The sequence below is a fragment of the Micropterus salmoides genome, unplaced genomic scaffold, assembly GCF_014851395.1.
Source record: "Micropterus salmoides isolate LMB-PRFRI ecotype aquatic unplaced genomic scaffold, ASM1485139v1 Ms_hic_scaffold_4, whole genome shotgun sequence".
NCBI lineage: Eukaryota > Metazoa > Chordata > Actinopteri > Centrarchiformes > Centrarchidae > Micropterus > Micropterus salmoides.
In genome coordinates, this window is record NW_024043372.1 from 15,773,698 (window position 1) to 15,793,164 (window position 19,467).

Here is a 19,467-nt window from a genome sequence, read left to right on the forward strand (position 1 = left end):
ATTCTTTGAAATCCTGTTAAAGTGCATTTCCATATTTAGTTCAGGGTGCACACTCCTTTAAAGGTAATGGGAAGGGCTGAAGTTTACAGAGCTGCCAGAGCAGAGTTACACAGACTTCCTATTACACAATTCATGTTTATATTGAGTTGTTTAGTTACGACTCTAATTTTAACAGCTGGGAATTTAGATTTTCTGCCACAGTAAGAGGTGTTTTTATGAACTTTTCCTATTTCCTAGTTGCTTGAATTAACCCCCCCGACAAAACTTTGTTTTTTACTGGTGGCTCAATAACACCAGCAGACCAATGATTTAGGGGGAAACAGATGAATTATGTGTTAAGATTGACATGGTCAGTACATATGTGCAGTGAAATGTAAGGTGGCTCGAGGATGTCCTAAAAGCCTAGTGTGCAATAAAGAATAAAGAACATTATCCCACTGTTTATTACATCAAAGGCACTAAAATAAAGAAACTTGGTATTTTAAAGCAGAACAAATCATATATTAGGTTAAAAACTATTTACTACAAGTAATTGTGTAAAGTCAATTGTCAATCATTTGTTCAGTTTCATTTTCATTTTCAATAAAATAAATAATTATATGTAATATCATATAATAAAAACATTAGAGTAAGGGTTAATTTGACAATTAGAAAAAATATATATATAACAGCCAGAACTTCAAACATAAAAGGAAATATACATGTAAGGTAAATATAAAATGCTTAATGTTTATTGGCCTGGTGTGTGGAGGTGCTGTGTATTTTGCAAAAAAATGTAAAATCTACATGTCACAGCTGTAAGGCAAACTGTACACTAAAATCTTGCGCCAATATACAAATAATAATTTGTAAATAACAATGAGTCTTTTTAGGGGCACACATTTCTTATGGATTAGATGCTGCTTGTGATGACAGTGAAATTAATCAATTCTGCCTCAACATCTGAACACATTAAACATTGTTTGGAGGTTAATATGGACACCTAGTGGTCAGAATGATGTTAACACATACTGACCCTATTTTCAAAGGTTTTATAATTATATTTCTTGGAAACAAAAAAGACACAGCATCCACATTTACATTCCAAAGTTAAATTTTATGTTAATAGAAATAAGAACTTTTCACTCACTTAATATGACAATGTCATACCATCCATAAGACAACAGACAAAAAGTTATTTTGCCAACTGATGTCAGGTCATTAAACACACTCATGGAGTTGGTTCAGAAGCACAAATAAACCTAAACATCATTGAGCAAATGTTATGTTGAACTACATATGAAAGCATCTTATGAAGAAACATCCAGTTTTCTCTTTGTGCTTTACAATGGCTCAACAAATCATTACATATGGATGTCACCATAGGAAGAAACAATTACGCTGTAATAGCCGGTAAAAGGTGTCTTGTCTTGTTTGTGTCTCATTTGACTTAAAGTTGGAGATAAATTACACTTTAATTAAAGTAGTCCAGGCCAGCCAGCTAACTGTACAACACTGCCTGAGAAATCAATCATATTATTTTATTATTAAGGGGCATAACATACTACAGATTAATTACAGGTTACAGGCCCTGACCTCACTGGAGCCCAAATCTGTAAATAAAAAAAGACATATTGGGAAGTACCCCTGGGTTATCTGCTTTCTTAAGACAGAGATGAGAAGACTGATTACTCAGGTATGTGTCGTAAATGTAGTTAGCTAAGTCAAAAAAGTTAGCTAATTAGCTGCTCTAGTTGCAACCGGCTTTCTTAACACAAGGACAGGAAAGGGTGGTGAAAAAACTACTCTGGCTGTCAAAATGTGACAAAATCCATCTACTAGCACCTCAAAAGCTCACTAATTAACAGGTCGATTTAATCCATACTAAAACCAGAGTGGAAAAAACACAATTCGCTGTTTTACATGTGCCGGATTCCACTGGTCTCCCAGCACAGCAAAGAAAGAAACCTATTCGGTCACATAATCTCCCATAAAACTGCAACTTGTCAATTTTTCTACTTTTGTACAAATTAAACAAACAAGATATAAAGTTAATTAGTGAGCTATTATCTCAGAACAGAGCCAGCTAGCTGTTTCCTGTCTATCTTAGCCTGTTGCTAAGCTAAGCTAACCAGTTGCTGACTTCAGCTAACAGCTAAAGTTAGCTTAGCTATATATTTACCACATACAAGAGATTGGTATTGATCTCCTCATGTAACTCTCTGCAAGAAAGAAAATAACCTCATTTCCGTAAATGTCAAACTGCTGCTTTAAAAACAGGTGGTCGACAAAATCAATTTTTTCAACAGTAGTGATTTTTGGCTTTGTAGCTTTCCACAAAGTGAGAACCCGTTTACAGTAAAAGTTAAATTCAAGGACAACACTACCTAATGGAAAGGTGCCAAATGCTAAAACGTCATATCTTATGTTACATTAACAATACATTATGTTAGAATATCATAAAATATTCAGATGAAGAACAGATTTACAAAATATGTATTTAAATATTAAATTTCTTTTATCCTCCAACTATTTTAAGGCGGGACATTTTGTTTTAATCAAGCTGCACCGACCGACTGATATGTTACATGAAATAAACATTTAACATGGAATGTTCTGTATAAAAACATCCTACCTGGCATTATGGGATTCATCTGAAGACTGATTTTTAATTCATTTAAAACCAGAAAAAAAAGCGTGAGAGGACAGATTTAACTTTGACTGGGGGGTAGCATGCTGATATCAAGATGTAACAATGGGATTACAATGGGGCAAGCTAAGATACTACCATGAAATAAATTAGTCGAGTCAGATACAAAAAAGTAGAGTTGAACTTAGCAGGAGACTAAATGCTTACACAGAATTAGAAGTACCATAAAATCCTTTAAGCCATCTGAGAAAGTTTAAGACAGTATCACGCTGCCTTTGAGCCATACATGACAGCTTTTTAATCAAATGTGCAATTTGTTTTTACCTTTATCCTCTAACACATTACGAAACCCCCCCCCCATCAAATACAGAGATAAAAACTTGTCATCATATTTGGAAAATGTTGATCAATGACTGATATGACCTGGAATGTCGCCTTAGGTAGTTACCAATTTATTCAAATTTAACAAAAGTGAGGGAGATAAGCATTTCCCCCTTTTAATAAATAAAGAGGGAGTGCATTATCATTTTTTCACGTAAATCCCTTCTGACCCCTCTGCTGTAAGGTAATGAGCCCTGTCTTTCAGGTGACACTGTCATTGAGGTGAGCGTGTCAGAGCAGAAGTGGCAGCACAGAGTCGAGAAGCCAGACGGATACCTCCTCACTTTGGAGATGGTGTGACGCCCTCTTTGAAACCCGCCAGCAGCAATCAGGCGTCAGGTTGCAGAACAGAATTTGACTTGTGTAAACACTCCAGAAAAGTAGGACAACGTTGTAAATAAACAACAAACAAACAAAAACCTTAAAGTGCCTCCTGTTTTCTTTCACAGGCAAACCACTGCTAGTCAAGCTGTAGTGTATATTTGAGTGTATGTGTTTGTGCGTGTGAGAGAGCGTTGCTGCCTTCTCCGCTTGAAACAGTCGTTTCTCTCAGTTGCTTTTATTTACCACAGTGTGTGTGTGTGTGTGTGTGTGTGTGTGTGTGTGTGTGTGCACGCGCGCATGAAGACGAGCCCATCAATGACCAGGATACTGAGGTGGAGAGTAAGGTGGAGGGGCTGAAAAATAAGTAGGTAGAAACATAAAACATAGTCAGATCTTCATACACTGCGACCGACTATGTTAAGAATAAATTAAAAACAGAAAAAATAATCATTCAATAGAATTCATCCACAATCCATCCCAGAATTAAAACTGCCACTGCAACGTGCACATTTCACCAAATTTCATGGTCAAATCAAAGTTGAAATTTTCAACCGGTGCTGGTGCTAGAGGATGGTGCCCAAAACAGAAAGCGTAAAAAAGTTTTTTATATTTCTTGTGAAGATTTTGACCTGATGTTGGTGCTACAGGAGAGCTCAGAGGGTCACCTTAACATCCCAGTGGACCATAAATATCCTCAATAGCTTTCATGGCAATCTGTCCCATGGTTATTAAAATATCTTATTCAAAGGACCCAAAAAACAAAAAAACACCTTATTAATTCTCTGCTGTCAACAGGACAATTAACACAAAAACGCTATTCTAAGTAACTATTATTCATGCTTCTCTCTGTGTACAATAATATTTTGGCTCTAGCAGGGATTGTGTCATAGGCATGGGCAGTATCAAAGTATTAACAGTATATCAAGGTATTTAGAAATCCTGAAAGCTATAATTTTCAATACCGTCAAAAATACAGATGCTGATATTTCTACTAAAATGATACTGAGATGCTGTAATGAGGTTAAGGTAGAATTTTCCAACCGTCAGCCCAACAGCTGGTAATATATTTGTGCAGGCATGTGTGCGGCGGCCTAAAATAAAAAACTCACCAAACTGTCTTGGTTAGTCTTTCCACTGTTCACTAACTCTCATTTGGCAGAACTCTACACACTGTTCCCTGCTGCCTCTCTCTTCTGTTTCTGGCCTCTTTGTACTTCTGGGTTAACCCACTCTCCCTTGTTCTTTTGAGGCAGACCATTAAATTGGTCAAATAAAATGAAACCCCCCCCCCCCAAAAAACCCAACAGGTTGCAGATATTTACGGTTGGATACGGTCCAAACATGTAACTCCAGATCATGTTAAAGTCCAAAAGTCACAATTTAGTGAAAAAAGATGGATGTAATCATTTCCAAAATTCACATCAAGTTTTTATTCAACAAAATTTTCTGCTTCAACCCATATTTAAAAGGCTTATGCCTTTTAAAAACAACATTTTCACAGCGGTCCAAAAGCTTTTTTCTCTCCCACTTGCCATACACATAGGGAGGCACGCAGCTGCAGTAACGGGGCGGGCTAGTAGCTATCTCACATCACCATAACTAACCAGTTATATTCATTAAAGAGTTGATTTCATTAAAAAAGACCAATTCAAGCCAAAATATTACTAAAGACATTCAAAGCTTAAATCGTAAACCTAATAGAAGCTTAAATAAAAAACAACACAAATAGACATTTGGTACTGCCCTACCAATGTATGCATGTATTTCTAGTCTTTTTTTTTGAGTATTTTAAAGACTATATTTTGTCATCAGAGCAAGAGAGCAATTTATATTGAAAATCAACAAAATGTGGACTTTATCTTACCCTGGCTGTATGCAGGATCCATCAGGTGAGGTGGATAAGGTCCAGGCTGCATCACTGGGTACTGTGGGGGCATGCCATGGTACTGGGGCGCCATTGGATAAGCTGCATGTAGATACTCAGAGGGTCCCAGTGGTTTTCCATAAGCGTCATACATGGGCTCCACTGGGTAACTGGCCATGGGGATCTGCTGGGCTGTGGGTCAAAAAGTACCAACTGCTGTGAAGGAAAACGGTAAATATAGGGCTGTCTACACAAGCCTGGACATGAAAAGTAAAGGTCTTACCATCATAAGGTGTCCTGCCCCTCTGCTGCCTTCGCTGGTAGAGGTAACAGCAGGAGCACATGAAGCAGCAGACCATGGTCGCAATGATCGCCACAAACAGGAGGATGGAGGAAGCAATGCCAGCTAAAGTGGTGGGACTGAGAAGAGAGAAAGGATAGGACTTAAGTTACAAAGCCTTTCCTCACTTTGATCATCTCACCCCACGCTGTTCCCCCTCCTTAATTTTGCTAATTGCGACTCACTTTAGAGAGGATTAAAGCAGAGAAGGCTGTGATGTTGAGCTTTTGATTCAGACACACTGTTTTTCACAAACTGACCCTGAAATCGCATCTGAGTTAATGACGTACACCCCGCGCGTCTCGTCTCTCTACCAGATTCCATCAGTTCAATGTCTCAGTAACACAAGAAAGCCCTCCACTTCAGCTCAGCCTCCGCCACCCACTGATGTGATCTCCCGTTGGGTTTTATAAGCTGCAGGTTCTCTGCTCACTACTAGATAGTGATGGATGGAAGTGCTGTGGAGGAAAACTATCATGTTGCAGTCTCTCAGGTGCAAGCTTGCTTAGTCCAGCATTATCACGATCCCTCACATTTAACACCACTGAAAGCAGCTCCCTGGCATTTAACACCACTGAAAGCACACATAGCTGATGTGATAGAACGACTAATAAAAACACTTGATCGCACTTGTGGGGACCAAAACAGGGTCATTTAGTCAAACGCAGCCAATGGGACATGGGATCATGCCGGTTTAAGAGTGTGTAGTAGGGCTGGGCGCTCTATCGGTATAATGAGATATACCAATATAATTTCAAAGGATATAAAATTAGACAATACCGTTTATACCGATATAGTTTGATGTTGAGTTAATTAATATGTTTCCGGAAAGTCCTGCCAAAGTTTGCTCCTCTCTTTTTCTCTTGCCACGCCGCCCCTCCCCTCCCTGTGCGTCTGCACGCAGTCGTCTACTTACAAACATGAACAACATAGAGGGAGACACTGCTGAAGACCTGGCTTGTAAAAAAATAACAATGGTTTAGTCAGTGTTTCCCACACATACACTTTACTTCGGCGGTCCGCCCAGTTTAGGCGACACATTGTAGCATTTATCAGAGAAACACAGCGATTACGTTACAAGTCGCAACACGGTGGATGTTTTACAAGAGCGGACCAAGTACAGCAACAGTGAACACACCAGTTAGATGGTCAGATGTCATTCGTCAGCTACCACGTTGGTTTTGTTTTGATAGGCTACGTCATCAACACGCCTCCTCAACATGCGGCGCAGCTGCTCCTGTGAACAGAATTGTGTGTAGAAAAGTCCAGAAGACAAGTATTGTTTTTTTTCGGCGACTTTATACAAGGTAGCCTACTACTGATGGACAAAGTCACTGGAGCAGATATAATACAGAGAGAGAGAGACGGAAAGAAGCGGGGCACGCTAACGTGTTTGTAGCAGTGGTACGTTAGGTCTGTGAGTGTGAAGAGAACTGAAGGAGGTGGATTCTATAAGTGAGTGACACTTAAGATGGAGAATGAAGTAGAATTAAAATAATGAAATAAGAAAAAAGGTAAGTTACTACAAATGCCCTCTAAAACTGTCCATATCACCCAGCCCTAGTGTGTAGGCTTTGGACTTATTTCAGAAATTGCTGGTAAAATGCAGGGTGATGGTGGACAATGTTTTCTATAGGTTTATAGACAATTTTTGTTTCCACTAAAATTCTTTCACATAACATAATCATCCCACAATGCAAATACCATGAAGTGCTGTAACTGTTTAATGTTAACATGTCTAGCTAACGCTGCTATCAGCACACACAAGAAACTTTAACCCATCACCAAATTCCACTGCTTCAAGTATAATATTTGTATTTAATAATTAGGACTAAACGATTTGGAAAAAAAATCTAATTGTGATTATTTTGACTGATTTTGCAATTTCGACATGATTTGCGATACTAGAGGGAATGATCATTTTTATTCTCATTTTAATTGAAAAACATATTAAAATGAATGTTGGGGTGATTTTGTGTGGATCTGCACCAAACATAGATGTTTTCTCAAGTCTCTATAATATGATGATGCGTATGCCAGGATATTTCTGCAGCACGACGATATTTCATTTTAAATGGTATTTTGGCACTCATATCACATTTTATTAAACATTGCATTTGTTTCATCAGTTATTCTTTTTGTCTTCAGTAAATGTGATCTGTAAACAGATTTTGAGACTCAACAAAAGGAAATTATTAAGAACCTAAAGCAACATAAGTTTGTTCTAAACCTCAGGAACAGTATGTGTGACAAAGTGACCACTTGTGTTATCACATGACCAAAATCCCACACTTGGTCACATAATGATGCGTGACGAACATGAAAGGCGTTTGAAAGCTAAAGAAAAGCCAGTAATTGGAGCTTGGGGGTTAAAAATATTTTGTAACACATTTCATTCTTTTGTTTTGGGAGGGAAAATGTAGGCAAAGCTACATATAGTATATTATATGACATTTACCTTATAATGCAATACAAAAATAATGCATACATAAAAAGCATATGTTGTGAATGCTAAATATATTGCCAATTTATGCTTTAATCGTTTGCCTTTAGTAAAATAAATGGCTGTAACTATGTTTATTAGTGATTAGTCTAACATTTTTCAAATGAAGACAAATGCCTGCATCTTGCAGGGAAGGAATTTTTTGGTGTGGACTGTTGCAACACATTTCTTCTAGCAGGATGTTAAAGAATCTGTTTGTCTTACGGAAATGAAGGATATGCCCCCACCTGAACTGGAAGAGCATGCAGCGTTTCTGCTCCCTCTCTGTGATCATCTTAAAGGCGTCCAGGCAGCAGTAGCGCCGGTGGCAGTTCCCACAGCAGAACGTGATGAGCGGGCAGTCGAAGCCATTGTGCCAGGTGCCATTTTTATCAACGTACCACAGACAGTCCTCGTTCCCACTGACTGCAAAAGAAACGCAATACAGAGTGTGAGGCAGGGTGACCCTACAGGGAAGATGTTCAAAGAGGGTAAAGACAAGAGGGAAGCAGCAGGTCAGACTTCATTTTGTTATCTAAAGACTTTTTCCCCCCTCCTTACAATCTCTCAGTTTTACTGACAACTGTTGTTTCTCTTTTATCAAACATTTTCACAGAGAGGAAATTATTGATTCTTCACTTACAGATACTTCTTTCTTTGTTATTTGTACTGTACTTCTTTCTTCACATCTCTCTCTCTCTCTCTCTCTGTCTTTATATATATATAAAACAGCTGGACAATAAATAACAATAATTATCGCAATATAATTTTTTTCAACAACAATATAACAAATGTTCAACAAACATTCAATACATGTTTGACTTTATTTATTATTATTTATTTATTCACTTGAATCGTACACAAATTAGGACTTAATTTTTTATTAGGATGGTTATTTTGTTGAGGAAAAAGGACTGAAAAAAAAGCTTTTACTGAATTTTACTCATGCATATGTGTTGAAAAAGATTTTATCATAATAGTTTTGAATGTTCTACCTCAGATTTGTGTGTTGACCATAAAGACGGGTTTAAACCACATTTAACCATCAGGTTTCTTCAACTTTCACTCAGTAGCAAAAACCGATTTCGATATTTGAAGATTTTAAAATCCGATAATATACAAAGTCTGTCAGCCAATATCTCGGCCGATGTTCTCCCCCCCCCCCTTATTTTAAGAAACGCATAACATAAACAAAGATTATCCCTAACATTTGTTATGTTGAGACCTCACCAAGATACCATGACATAATGCAGTTTAAAAATAAATTAATAATTTGTTATTGTTAGAAATAGTATTTTGAACAAAAGTACAACAAAATATATTAAAGTTTTGATAAGAGTCAAATGTATAAATAAAATTTTTATATTTTTAAAATTATATCACTACTACTAATGAACATTAAATTAAATAGTGTATGTATTGTGGGGGCCAGCAAAACAGAAACTGTAAAAAATACTAATATAGTAATACTATATTAATTAATATTACCATATATCATCTCTCATGTCATTGCTATCATAATAATGATAAACAGGGCTCTCCTACATAAGCAAATAATTATATATATATATATATATATATATATATATATATATATATATATATATATATATATATATATAGTCATGCAGTAGTTATTACCTTACATATAATCTGCCACTATGACTACTTTCTACATCTAGTTTATCACCTGCACTCTGTTAATTCTATCCAATGCTACAGAAACGATTTCCTAACACACTTCCATGATACATTGATACAGAGGAAACGCTGCCCTTGATTTAATCTAATACTACATGACTCTCTACAACAAGGACTCGCAACTGTGTGTTAGATACTTTTACAGCTCACGTTTGTTAACAAGTCCCCTCTGGTTTAATCATTTCTGACACGCCGACTGTAACTAGAGACACTACAGTTTAATCGCTCATTAATGTTAGCCTCCTCAATTGATAAACACGGCATTAGCTTTGTGGCTAATTTAGCAACAGGCAGCTTTATCTACTGTTGGCGATGTTAGAAATTATTTTGAAGTAATAAATTAGAGAGAAACGAGAGGACCGGTCGGTAGAACTGCCAAACTGCTTCAGAAATAAATCTACAATCACGTCTGTCAGCAGCGTAGCCTCCAACACTAGGTTACAGTAATATTAAACACACTGCTCAGCCTGGAGAGGGCAGTGAAAAACGGGAGTCTGGTCTCCGAAGAGAAAAAGTGATGAGGGTAGGGCTGGACAATAAAACAATAACAATAATTATTGCAATATAATTTTTTTCAATAACAATATAACAAATGTTCAATAAACATTCAACACATGTTTGATTTTATTCACTTGAATCATACACTAATTAGGGCTTAATTTTTTAATTAAGATTTTTATTTTGTTGAGGAAAAAGGACTGATAAAAGCTTTTACTTAATTTTACTCATGCATATTTGTTGACAAAGATCTTATCATAATTGTTTGAATGTTCTACCTCAGATTTGTGAAGTGATCCACTGTTTGGCCTCAAGAGTTTAACACCACAATAACCATCAGGTTTCTTCAACTTTCACTCAGGAGCAAGAATCAGCCCTTAAACTCAAAAGAATTAACGATCTGATACTTGTTGTGATAATGATCAATATCGAAAGATATGAAACTTTTTATCGTGATAACGTTTTTGCCCATATCGTCCAGCCCTAGATGAGGGCTATTTTTATTATTATTTAAGCCATGTAACTGACGTGACAAAAGACTAACTCACCAGGAACACCGAATGTTTTGTTCTGTGGGCAAACTATGCAACATTCATGACATGAGGGAAGGATTGGACTCTCTTTTTCTCTTTTTTATGGTCATATATCGGCTGTTATAAAAGCTGTTCTAGATATATCTGCAAGTAGCTTATATCGGCCGATAATATCTGCAAAACGATAAATCGGTCGGTTCTAATACCTGTGTAACATCTGTCTGATATCAAAAAGGAGTCAATTTATTCCTTTTAGGATGCAACTATGGATTATTTTTATTATCAATACTTTTTACTATTAATCAACTAATTGTTTTGACTATAAAACATCAGAACACAGTGAAAAAAATGGAAAACTAATTGTTGCTGCTCTAATTAATTAAAAATATATTTTTGATTGAAGAACAAATCAATCAACACTTGTACAGATGATCAACTCTTCTAAAGCCAGAAATGAAACAAAACCGAAGAAATAACTCAGATGTGTGATGTTATAGTTATGTGGTCTCTTGGGAGAAAAAAAGTGCACATACAGACTGGGTGCAGTACACTGTCTTTCATCAGAATAAATAGATAGTGAGTGCTAAAATGGGTTGCAAGGTGTGATTATGTTTTCCACAATGTAGAATTTAAGCCACACTAAATGACAGCCTGGGCACAACAGCCACATGTGAGCTTATAAGTCACACTGACCTGTAAGTTAAACACGTTTGTCCTCAGAGAGCTGATGTTCCTTGTCTGAGCGTTTTAAACTGATGAAAGCTCCATTAGATGACGTCTGCAGCGTTTTGCCAAGATCTATAGAACTGGCTCCTGAAATGGTCTAAACTAATTTTGGATGATGACGACCTTTTGGGTGTTGGCATCAAGAATACTTATTCTGCCATTTGATATAAGCCTTGTTATTAGATCTATATTTGTCTCTAGTACTAATATTGTTTAGTGTACTTTATGCAGACTGTCTTAAAACTGCTTTGTTGTCACAATGGTGTCTTGGTCAAGCGTCTTAACTTGTTGAATAACAACTATATTTGAACTAGTTTTGTGATTTTGTAATATTTTGTAACTAACATATCACCTTGAAATAATTAAATATACTGACATCAATAAAAAAAAACAATACTATAAAACATAATTCCTCACAATAGTTCAGAGTTACATCAGTTTGTACTTTTGTACTGTACTGTACTGTTTAGGCTATATTATCACTTTGAATTGCAATAACCTGAATAAAATGTTCTATAAAGTTTGACTGACTGGATGTAAGGCTTGAATTAGCTAAGTGTATGCAGAGCTGTTAACGTTAAGCCTAACTAACGTTAGCTAACGTTACTTTGTGTTGGAGAATAAAGACATTTTGGTATCCTTATTCTTTCATTCCTGAGAACAAGAGGGAGTTATGACGTCAAACCTACTACCAGGCTAACAATAAACAATAACAACATTAGCTAGCAATATATTTTTGCTATTTCAATTTTCATTTTTTTCAAACAAACACAAAAACCAGTGAGACTAGTTCACGGAAGACTGAACAAATGGATGCTAAATGTGGTCGGACACCGGACAGTGACCGGTTTATTTAACGTTACAGTTATCCAGGCCTGAAACAAAACAAGTAAACAACGGCAGGACGTCGTGTTGACTGCTGAGGAGCTGCAGGACGACGCAGAGACCGCGGCGGAGTCTAGGTGTAACGGCTGGAATGAATAACGGCCGTGCACGCAGAGAAGACGTTTGCGGGGATCTACCGTTAGCTAGCGGCGCCCGGCCTGTACGGAGAGCCGTTATCTTACCCTGAGAAGTGCAGAGGACGATAGTGAGCAGCGCCAAAGTCAGGGCGATGAGGGACATGTTGCCCGCTGGAAAGATCATCCGCATCCCGATTCAAAGCAAGTGACGAGATTCTTAAAAAGGAGGTTGTTGTCATCGGTGAAAGCAAACAAGAATGATCAGACTAACGGCCGCGCTCAGACATTATCCAGGCTCAGGAGCAGCACGCGCGACTGGATCGGTGATTTATCTGTCGAAATGACACATCGCGGCTGTGACGCCTCTGAACCGGGACAAGCAGGATGGTGCCTTCCCGGACCGTCGGGAAAAATCTAATGGTTCAGAGTTCGTGAAGAATCAGACCGTTTCGTAGGCAAAGTCGTGTATTTGTGCAAAGGACAGTGAAACTGTAGTAACGCTGGCACTGATTTCAGTAACATAACATATACTGTAGTAATGTAATTAAGTATAGTTTAGAGGTACTTGTGTTTTACTTCAGTATTTGCTACTTTATACCTCATAGCAAACTACTGTCTACTCCACAATATTTCAGAGATTAATTTGTACTTATTTTTACCATAGACTGTATATAAAAAGATTTTTACACATTTTATGTGCATAGACATGCAGCTTTTAAAATAAGATTTCCCTCTTATCAAGTAATTTTTAATATAGAAGGTGAATCTTATATCCTTATAGGAATATGTCAGATGAATGCAAATTAATTTAAAACAGTATGAAGATGCACACTCATTTCTTGATTTCAGTTTTACATTTTTAAACTAGAAAGATGTTTTAATATTCAGACTGCACAGCAAAATGAGGTATTTAGGATTTAGTTAACGCATCAGTGATAATAACTCTATAATATATAACACCATTATACACAGTAAATACTATTACTTTTTAATACTGATTTGGCTGTTAATACAGTAATAATGTCACTTAATAAGATTAGCCTGTAGGTTAGAAAGTCACTACAGCTCAATGTCTACACGTCAGTCACATTTACGAGAAGCACAGAACGCACCTTGAGAGGTCAGCTTGCCCTCCTCTCCTCCCTCCCTACCCCGCCCTGGTGGAGAAAGTCTTGGCATGGTCAGAAGGATTTTAGCATGCAGCTGATGAAGAAAACAGCTTCTCATGATGTGAGAGGGAAGTGTAAAAGGAGTTTCCCGAGTCGTTGGGAAATTAAATATCACGGGGAAAACCATACGTTTAAATATATATATATTTGTTGAAGGCATGGTGATTGCAAAGGAAAGCGAGATGCTAAGAGCGCCTCCTTGAGGGAAATCTGCAGCCTGTCATATGTTCAGAGGTGTCCTGCATTTAAACATGAAAAACTGAGGTGTGTGGCCAGGTGCAGACTGTAGTTCAGTTATATCATAAGCTTTTTGGTCCCAACTACATTTATACTCCTCATAGTAGGAAAACTGCAGGTGTTAATAACATTAAGGATGTCCCAGTAAGTCAGCATGCACAAGGAAGGAGTCTGGAAGTGAAGCAGCTAAATGGAATTCAGCCATCATTACTTTTATTATTTCCTACTGTGAGAAGTCAAAAGTGTATTCTGTGGACATCTGAAACTTTAACCTAATCAGAGGTCTAATTAGCTGGAATAGGTGGAAACACTTGTGTGGGTGTTCAAGGCAAGTTTTTTTCAGTTCAGGGCCTTGAAGCTGCTTGTTTTAATCCTTCTGATTTTCTTCTTTCAACCACACTGTGGGTTCATTATAATTAATAATGGAAGACCTATGGTTACAGCTATTCAAGGCCTGTCAGACTGTATTATGTGATCGGTCTTAATTGTCCAGGTCTCAAGTACTGTGCCGTGTCTCACCACATCTAACAGCAGACATCAAGGCTCTACCTCCAGTACAAACTGTTACAATTTAATTAGTGTAATTTTTTTTGTATTTTGGCCACTTTCTGCTGACAATTGTTCCCATAAAACCTTAAATGTTAGAGATAAGCTTATATAAAGAATATAATGCATATCCTTAAACTGGAAACGGTCCATTTATATATATCTAAGGCAATTCATCTCTAACAGTTATAGCGCCCCCTTCTCCAGCTTTATCAGTAAATAAAACCGTATTAAACAAAAATTTGAGCAACTCATAGTTTTCTGATGGGTTATTTTCACCACTTTTATCGTGCGTGTCATCTGTCCCAAGGATGTCAGCAGGACATTAACATTTTACTTTAGGTCCCTCTATTTAGCATTTATTAGATCGTATTAATGTATTTGTCAACAAGTGGAACTGCTCCCATGTCTACCCATGTAGAGGCTGCTGTATATGACAATAGTTATACAACACAGTTGTAATAAAATGTGTTCATAGAGAATTTATAATTGTTACCAAATACTGCACATCAACACTAATAAATGTAATTTTATTTACATTAAATGTTCATAGACTGCTCATAAATGTATGCAGCCCAGTAAGATGAGGCAGCATGAAGACTGATCGTCTCCCCTTGAGGAAACAGCATGTATATTTGAGTTTTAAAATTTCAGATTTCATTAAAAAAAAGTTATTAAAAAGACATGTTTATTATTCCCAGCTCAGGGAGACAAGAGAAGAACCTGGAAATCAATCTGGAAATGTTGTCCTTTCAGGACTTTTATTTAGAAATTTTTTCCATCCCAAATTTCAATGGGTACAAGGAAATGACAAGGCTGTGAATCACCATGGCAACAGTGTGAATTCCCAAATACCCACCGTACCCACAGACCTGACAGCCGGTCGGAGACCTTTTCATTTCCTGTCAGAAAACAGTCGACATTTTCTGAGCCGCCAAACGTTTCTCTCCCTCTCCAAAAGATCAGGATGTTTGTCGTTTTTATTTTTTACTTTCCTTCAATCAATGTAAACTCTCTTGGATATGTTTTCCATGTTGCATTTTACTCTGTTTATACAGAAACACAAAAATAACGGCCTAAGTTACAAATAGAACATGGCAAAATAGTCCGTTCATATTTTGCGGTTCACCGGTCCCACTGTGAAGCCTCAACCTTTTTATTCAGTTCTCTCGTCCATTCTGAAATTACTCTAAAAATGGTGAGTCCTCTGACCTTCTTCAGGAACAGACCTGTGCAGTCTCTCACCTCTTCATCTTCCTCAGTTTAACATCTCCTTCATCCCATCACAAGTATGTAGAAAACAGGTGACTTAAGGTTAAGTGCATGTCCGTCTCTTTTAACCCCAGTCCCTTCCTCTGCCAGGCCTGTCATCCCAAGTTTGTCTCTCCTTTTTTTCTTTGCTATGTCGTAAATATTCATCATGAGAGCGTAAGTGATGGGGCAACAGGAGAGAGTTTTAGCAGTGGCAGACGATGGGACTAGAGGCCTATAGACTGCAGGGTTTGTCTCTCGGCGGTGTTGAGATGGCCTGAGAACATGCTGTAACATGGCTGCTGGGCGAACTGTGTCAGGAAGTCTGTCAGGTAAGCCTGGGAAAAGACAGATGACACAGAAAAGGCAAATTAGAACGACATCAGTGTTATAAAAGGGAGAAAGATTTAATAAATTACTAAAAAGGATCTGATAGTGATGTAACAGGAAGAATGTGCTTCTGAAGCACAGGTAGGAATCCACTATTCACAAGGGGATGGTTCATTTTCCTTAAGGAAGACGTGTGCTGTCGATACACGCTGGTCTTTATTTTAATCATGTAGCCACGATAACCAAGGATTTATAACTCTTGTACTTTACGGAACCTGTATGCCTTGATTTTTCTGGGAACCCATTCAGACTCTGGCATTTTGTAGGCCAAAACATTCAGACAAGTACGGGAAAATAACTCTGCACAATCAAATAACATTTTTCCATAAGTAGTGCGAAGTGCAAATCCTAATCGAACAAGGCTGGCACCATTTCACCCTAAAGTGCCTTTATAATTGGACCATCTTCTGATCTGACTTGACAATCGAGGACAGAAACACTGTCACACTAGCGATGATGGTCGCATCTTGCAGTGGTGGCAGCAGCCACCCTGAAGCAGCCAGCTCTTCCCAGAAAGCATTTATAGCATGCATACTAATATATATATATATCCAAATCCGATAGTCTGGACAGTCAGATGGGAATTCATGCAACTTTGACGTCACTCTAGAGCGGCCAATTCTGTGCTCCCTCCACCTTAATATCTGAGGGAGTACTGGCCTAATACGCAACGGTGAGAAGGACCCCTCTATGGCAATATTACATTCCTACTTGCACTAATCTCCAGCAAATCTGGGAGGCTCTTAAGCTGAGATCTCCCAACTCATTAACCCTCCCGCACGCTGCTGCCTGATTAATACACATGAAACTTTAGACTTCGTGTACCTGTAGATCAATCTGATATATGGGGTCTTTCAAAGCATCCGGATCATCCTCATCATCATCCTCGTAATAATCATCATCTGTAAGGCAGGAACACACCGGGATATGGAAACTTATCAACCAGAATCAAAGTTCGACGATAACAGCAAAAGCATGGCATGCATGGAACCTGAAGACAAACCACAGGAACAGCCGAGGCACTGGGGAGACACTAGTACCGTATTTGTTGGAAGCGATGAGATCAGAAAGCAGCTGCCCTGCAAGCCCTTCGTCGTCCTCCTCATCCTCCTCCCTCTCTTCCTCCTCATGGTCCTCCCACATACCAGTGGAATCTGAGACAACAGCAGGTAAATGAAATGTCTGCTGTCATAATTTTTAGACAGCTAAAAAAATAATATGCACCCAAGTCAACAAGTCAAGGGGCAACCCCTGACACACGCCAGTTGATAATTGTGTCAAACTGTCAAACAAAAAATTACTTAATATCACCATTTTACATTTGGCTTAGTGACAACAAATATAAGAATACACAAAAATAAATAAATACAAGCTTGCAGAAGATATCTTTACATTTAGGCCGACTTATAATAATTGAGGAGAAATAGGCACTGCAGAAGGGTCATTAGTGTTCATGTCCCTTACAAGCCATGTGTCCTATCAAAGCTTCACTGAGTAAAACACTAAACCCCTGAAGTGAAACAGAAGATTATTTGTATTCACCTTGGCTCCAGTCTGCTGCGTTTGCTCTGCTGGCATTTGCCTCCACTACCGTCGACAGCTCGTTGATGATCAATTTGAAGATCTTCACTAGCAAAGGAATGTTGGTCCACCTCTCTGGATCTGTAGAGGAGAAATAACAAAGTTAAGAGCTGAATGTTAACAGCACACGCCATCCGGTGGTGCATCGCCACTGTAAGGATGTAATGAGATTGTTTCAACCTTGTTAAAAAAAAATATATATCAACTACGCATTTATGGTCACGCATATTACAGAATCAGCTGTCTCCAGGTCATTAGGTTGCCTTACTCTTTGCAGATTTGGAGCGTGTGCGGATGCCGTCTTCAGGACCGTAGATCTCTTCTCCCTTCACCACAATGTCCTGGAGACGTTTGTCATCAGTGTTAAGACCGTGCTGCAGGAGCTTACAGAGAGCCACCGTGCTGCAGGAAAAGACAAAATCAAAGATAAAATAGGTTTAATATATGTTGCAGTGGTGGAGAACAGAAAAAAAAAAAAATTAAAGCCATTTCAGGTCATGCCATCAGCACAACTCTGTTTTAAAGCTACACTGTCAATTGATACAAAAAAAAAAAAAAAACCTGTAACAAAACACAGCATCCCTGACGCCATGTAATCAAAACCAGGCCTGGCCAGTATCCTCCAATTGCAGAGCCAAAGCTGATTCGAATGTCCACATTCAAAGGTGGGGTGAAAAACCGTCCGTGATAAAGAGAGGGGATATTGTTTAAATTCGGGGATAATGACACATTTTCAGACGGTCTCAGTGCTGCACTCATTTGTACAAAACAAACGTCACAAAACTAGTTCACTGCATGAAGCGGGTGTGACAGTTACAAAAACTGATGGACAGGACAGAGTTTTAGTGTTTGTGCACATTTATGTGGTTGCAGAATCCAAAAGGCAAAAAAATAAAAATTCTTAAATTATACTTTTTTTCCTAAATTGCAACAGCTTTTCTTTGCCTATAGGGGGCTACACTGAAAAGCTAAACTACTGGTGCTGTTTTCTATTCATACTGGTGGAGCAGGTTAGCATCTTTAGACCGCTAGGACGAGTATGACGTGACAGAGCAAGCTACTGACACACCGCCATATTGTTTCATTGGTTTACATCTTAAAATCATTACTTGAAGGCATACATTAAAATGATTATTAAAAAACGTTGTCTGACCTGACTTTGCCCTCGTACTGTCCATAGAAGAGGTGCTGCCTGCTCATCCACTCTGTCATGACGAACTCCAGGGCAGGTTTCCCCGTTGGGCCGGGTAGACTGCACAAGAACTCCAGCAGAGGCTCCAGCTGGGAGTGAACCAGGTGGGCAAACACCATGATCAGAGACTACAGACAGAGAAAGAGGAGGATGAGGAGGAAGGAGGCAGAGGGAAGGAGGAATGATGAAGTAGTGTAGGTAACTGAATCATCGACAAATACCGACCAGGTAATGAAACATATCAGGAACACGTTTGGTGGTTCAGCCACACATCACTTTCTGCCACTTCCCCCCTACCTGCATGACACTCAGAGTCTCGGCTTGCTGCATCTTGCTCAGAATGGCTCGGAGGATCTGGTCCAGTTGTTCCCCAAGCTCGGTTCCTGCCCGAGAGATCAGAGTGGACACCAACCTGCCCACGAAGGCAGCCGTGAACTCTGATGTCCGGGGGTCCAGCAGCTGGTTGACCACCTGCATGACGTACCAGAGGCCACTGTTCCCCTGCTCGTCCCGCCACTGAGCGATCTGCTCAAGTGCGACAGAGACGTACGCCCGCAGACACTCGCCGCCGTTCTGTAGAGAGGAGGAAAAGTGGTGAAAGAGGTTACACAGATTTGTGCAGATAAAATCACATGCCACATACTACAGTTTTTAATCAGTA

The 19,467-nt window shown here is 38.6% G+C and overlaps 2 protein-coding genes across 2 annotated transcripts in view; both read right to left on the bottom strand.

Annotated features, from left to right (window-relative positions):
- Positions 1-1,075: 1,075 nt before the first annotated feature.
- Positions 1,076-12,833, bottom strand: shisa4 (shisa family member 4). Its single transcript, XM_038697411.1, has 5 exons — positions 12,546-12,833; positions 8,269-8,446; positions 5,482-5,618; positions 5,199-5,390; positions 1,076-3,687 (listed from the first exon to the last, which is right to left on the bottom strand). Exons 1-5 carry the CDS (start codon positions 12,628-12,630, stop codon positions 3,647-3,649), a joined length of 633 nt encoding a protein of 210 aa, XP_038553339.1. The 5' UTR covers positions 12,631-12,833; the 3' UTR covers positions 1,076-3,646.
- Positions 12,834-15,122: 2,289 nt separating this feature from the next.
- ipo9 (importin 9) overlaps positions 15,123-19,467 on the bottom strand; it is a 17,847-nt gene continuing 13,502 nt past the window's right edge. The window contains exons 18-24 of the mRNA XM_038697406.1: positions 19,104-19,379; positions 18,768-18,934; positions 17,883-18,016; positions 17,576-17,695; positions 17,074-17,187; positions 16,859-16,935; positions 15,123-15,981 (exon numbers count right to left, since the gene is read on the bottom strand). Of these exons, the coding sequence (XP_038553334.1) occupies positions 15,871-15,981; positions 16,859-16,935; positions 17,074-17,187; positions 17,576-17,695; positions 17,883-18,016; positions 18,768-18,934; positions 19,104-19,379 (999 nt within the window). The 3' untranslated portion in view covers positions 15,123-15,870. The remainder of the gene's footprint in view (positions 15,982-16,858; positions 16,936-17,073; positions 17,188-17,575; positions 17,696-17,882; positions 18,017-18,767; positions 18,935-19,103; positions 19,380-19,467) is intronic.

Excerpts from the sequence above, each read along its gene's own strand:
- shisa4 (XM_038697411.1), bottom strand. The coding sequence starts at position 12,630 with ATGCGGATGATCTTTCCAGCGGGCAACATGTCCCTCATCGCCCTGACT. Across the intron at positions 8,447-12,545 it reads CGTCCTCTGCACTTCTCAGG|TCAGTGGGAACGAGGACTGT; the intron begins GTAAGATAACGG and ends TTTCTTTTGCAG. Across the intron at positions 3,688-5,198 it reads GGATCCTGCATACAGCCAGG|CCCCTCCACCTTACTCTCCA; the intron begins GTAAGATAAAGT and ends CTTATTTTTCAG.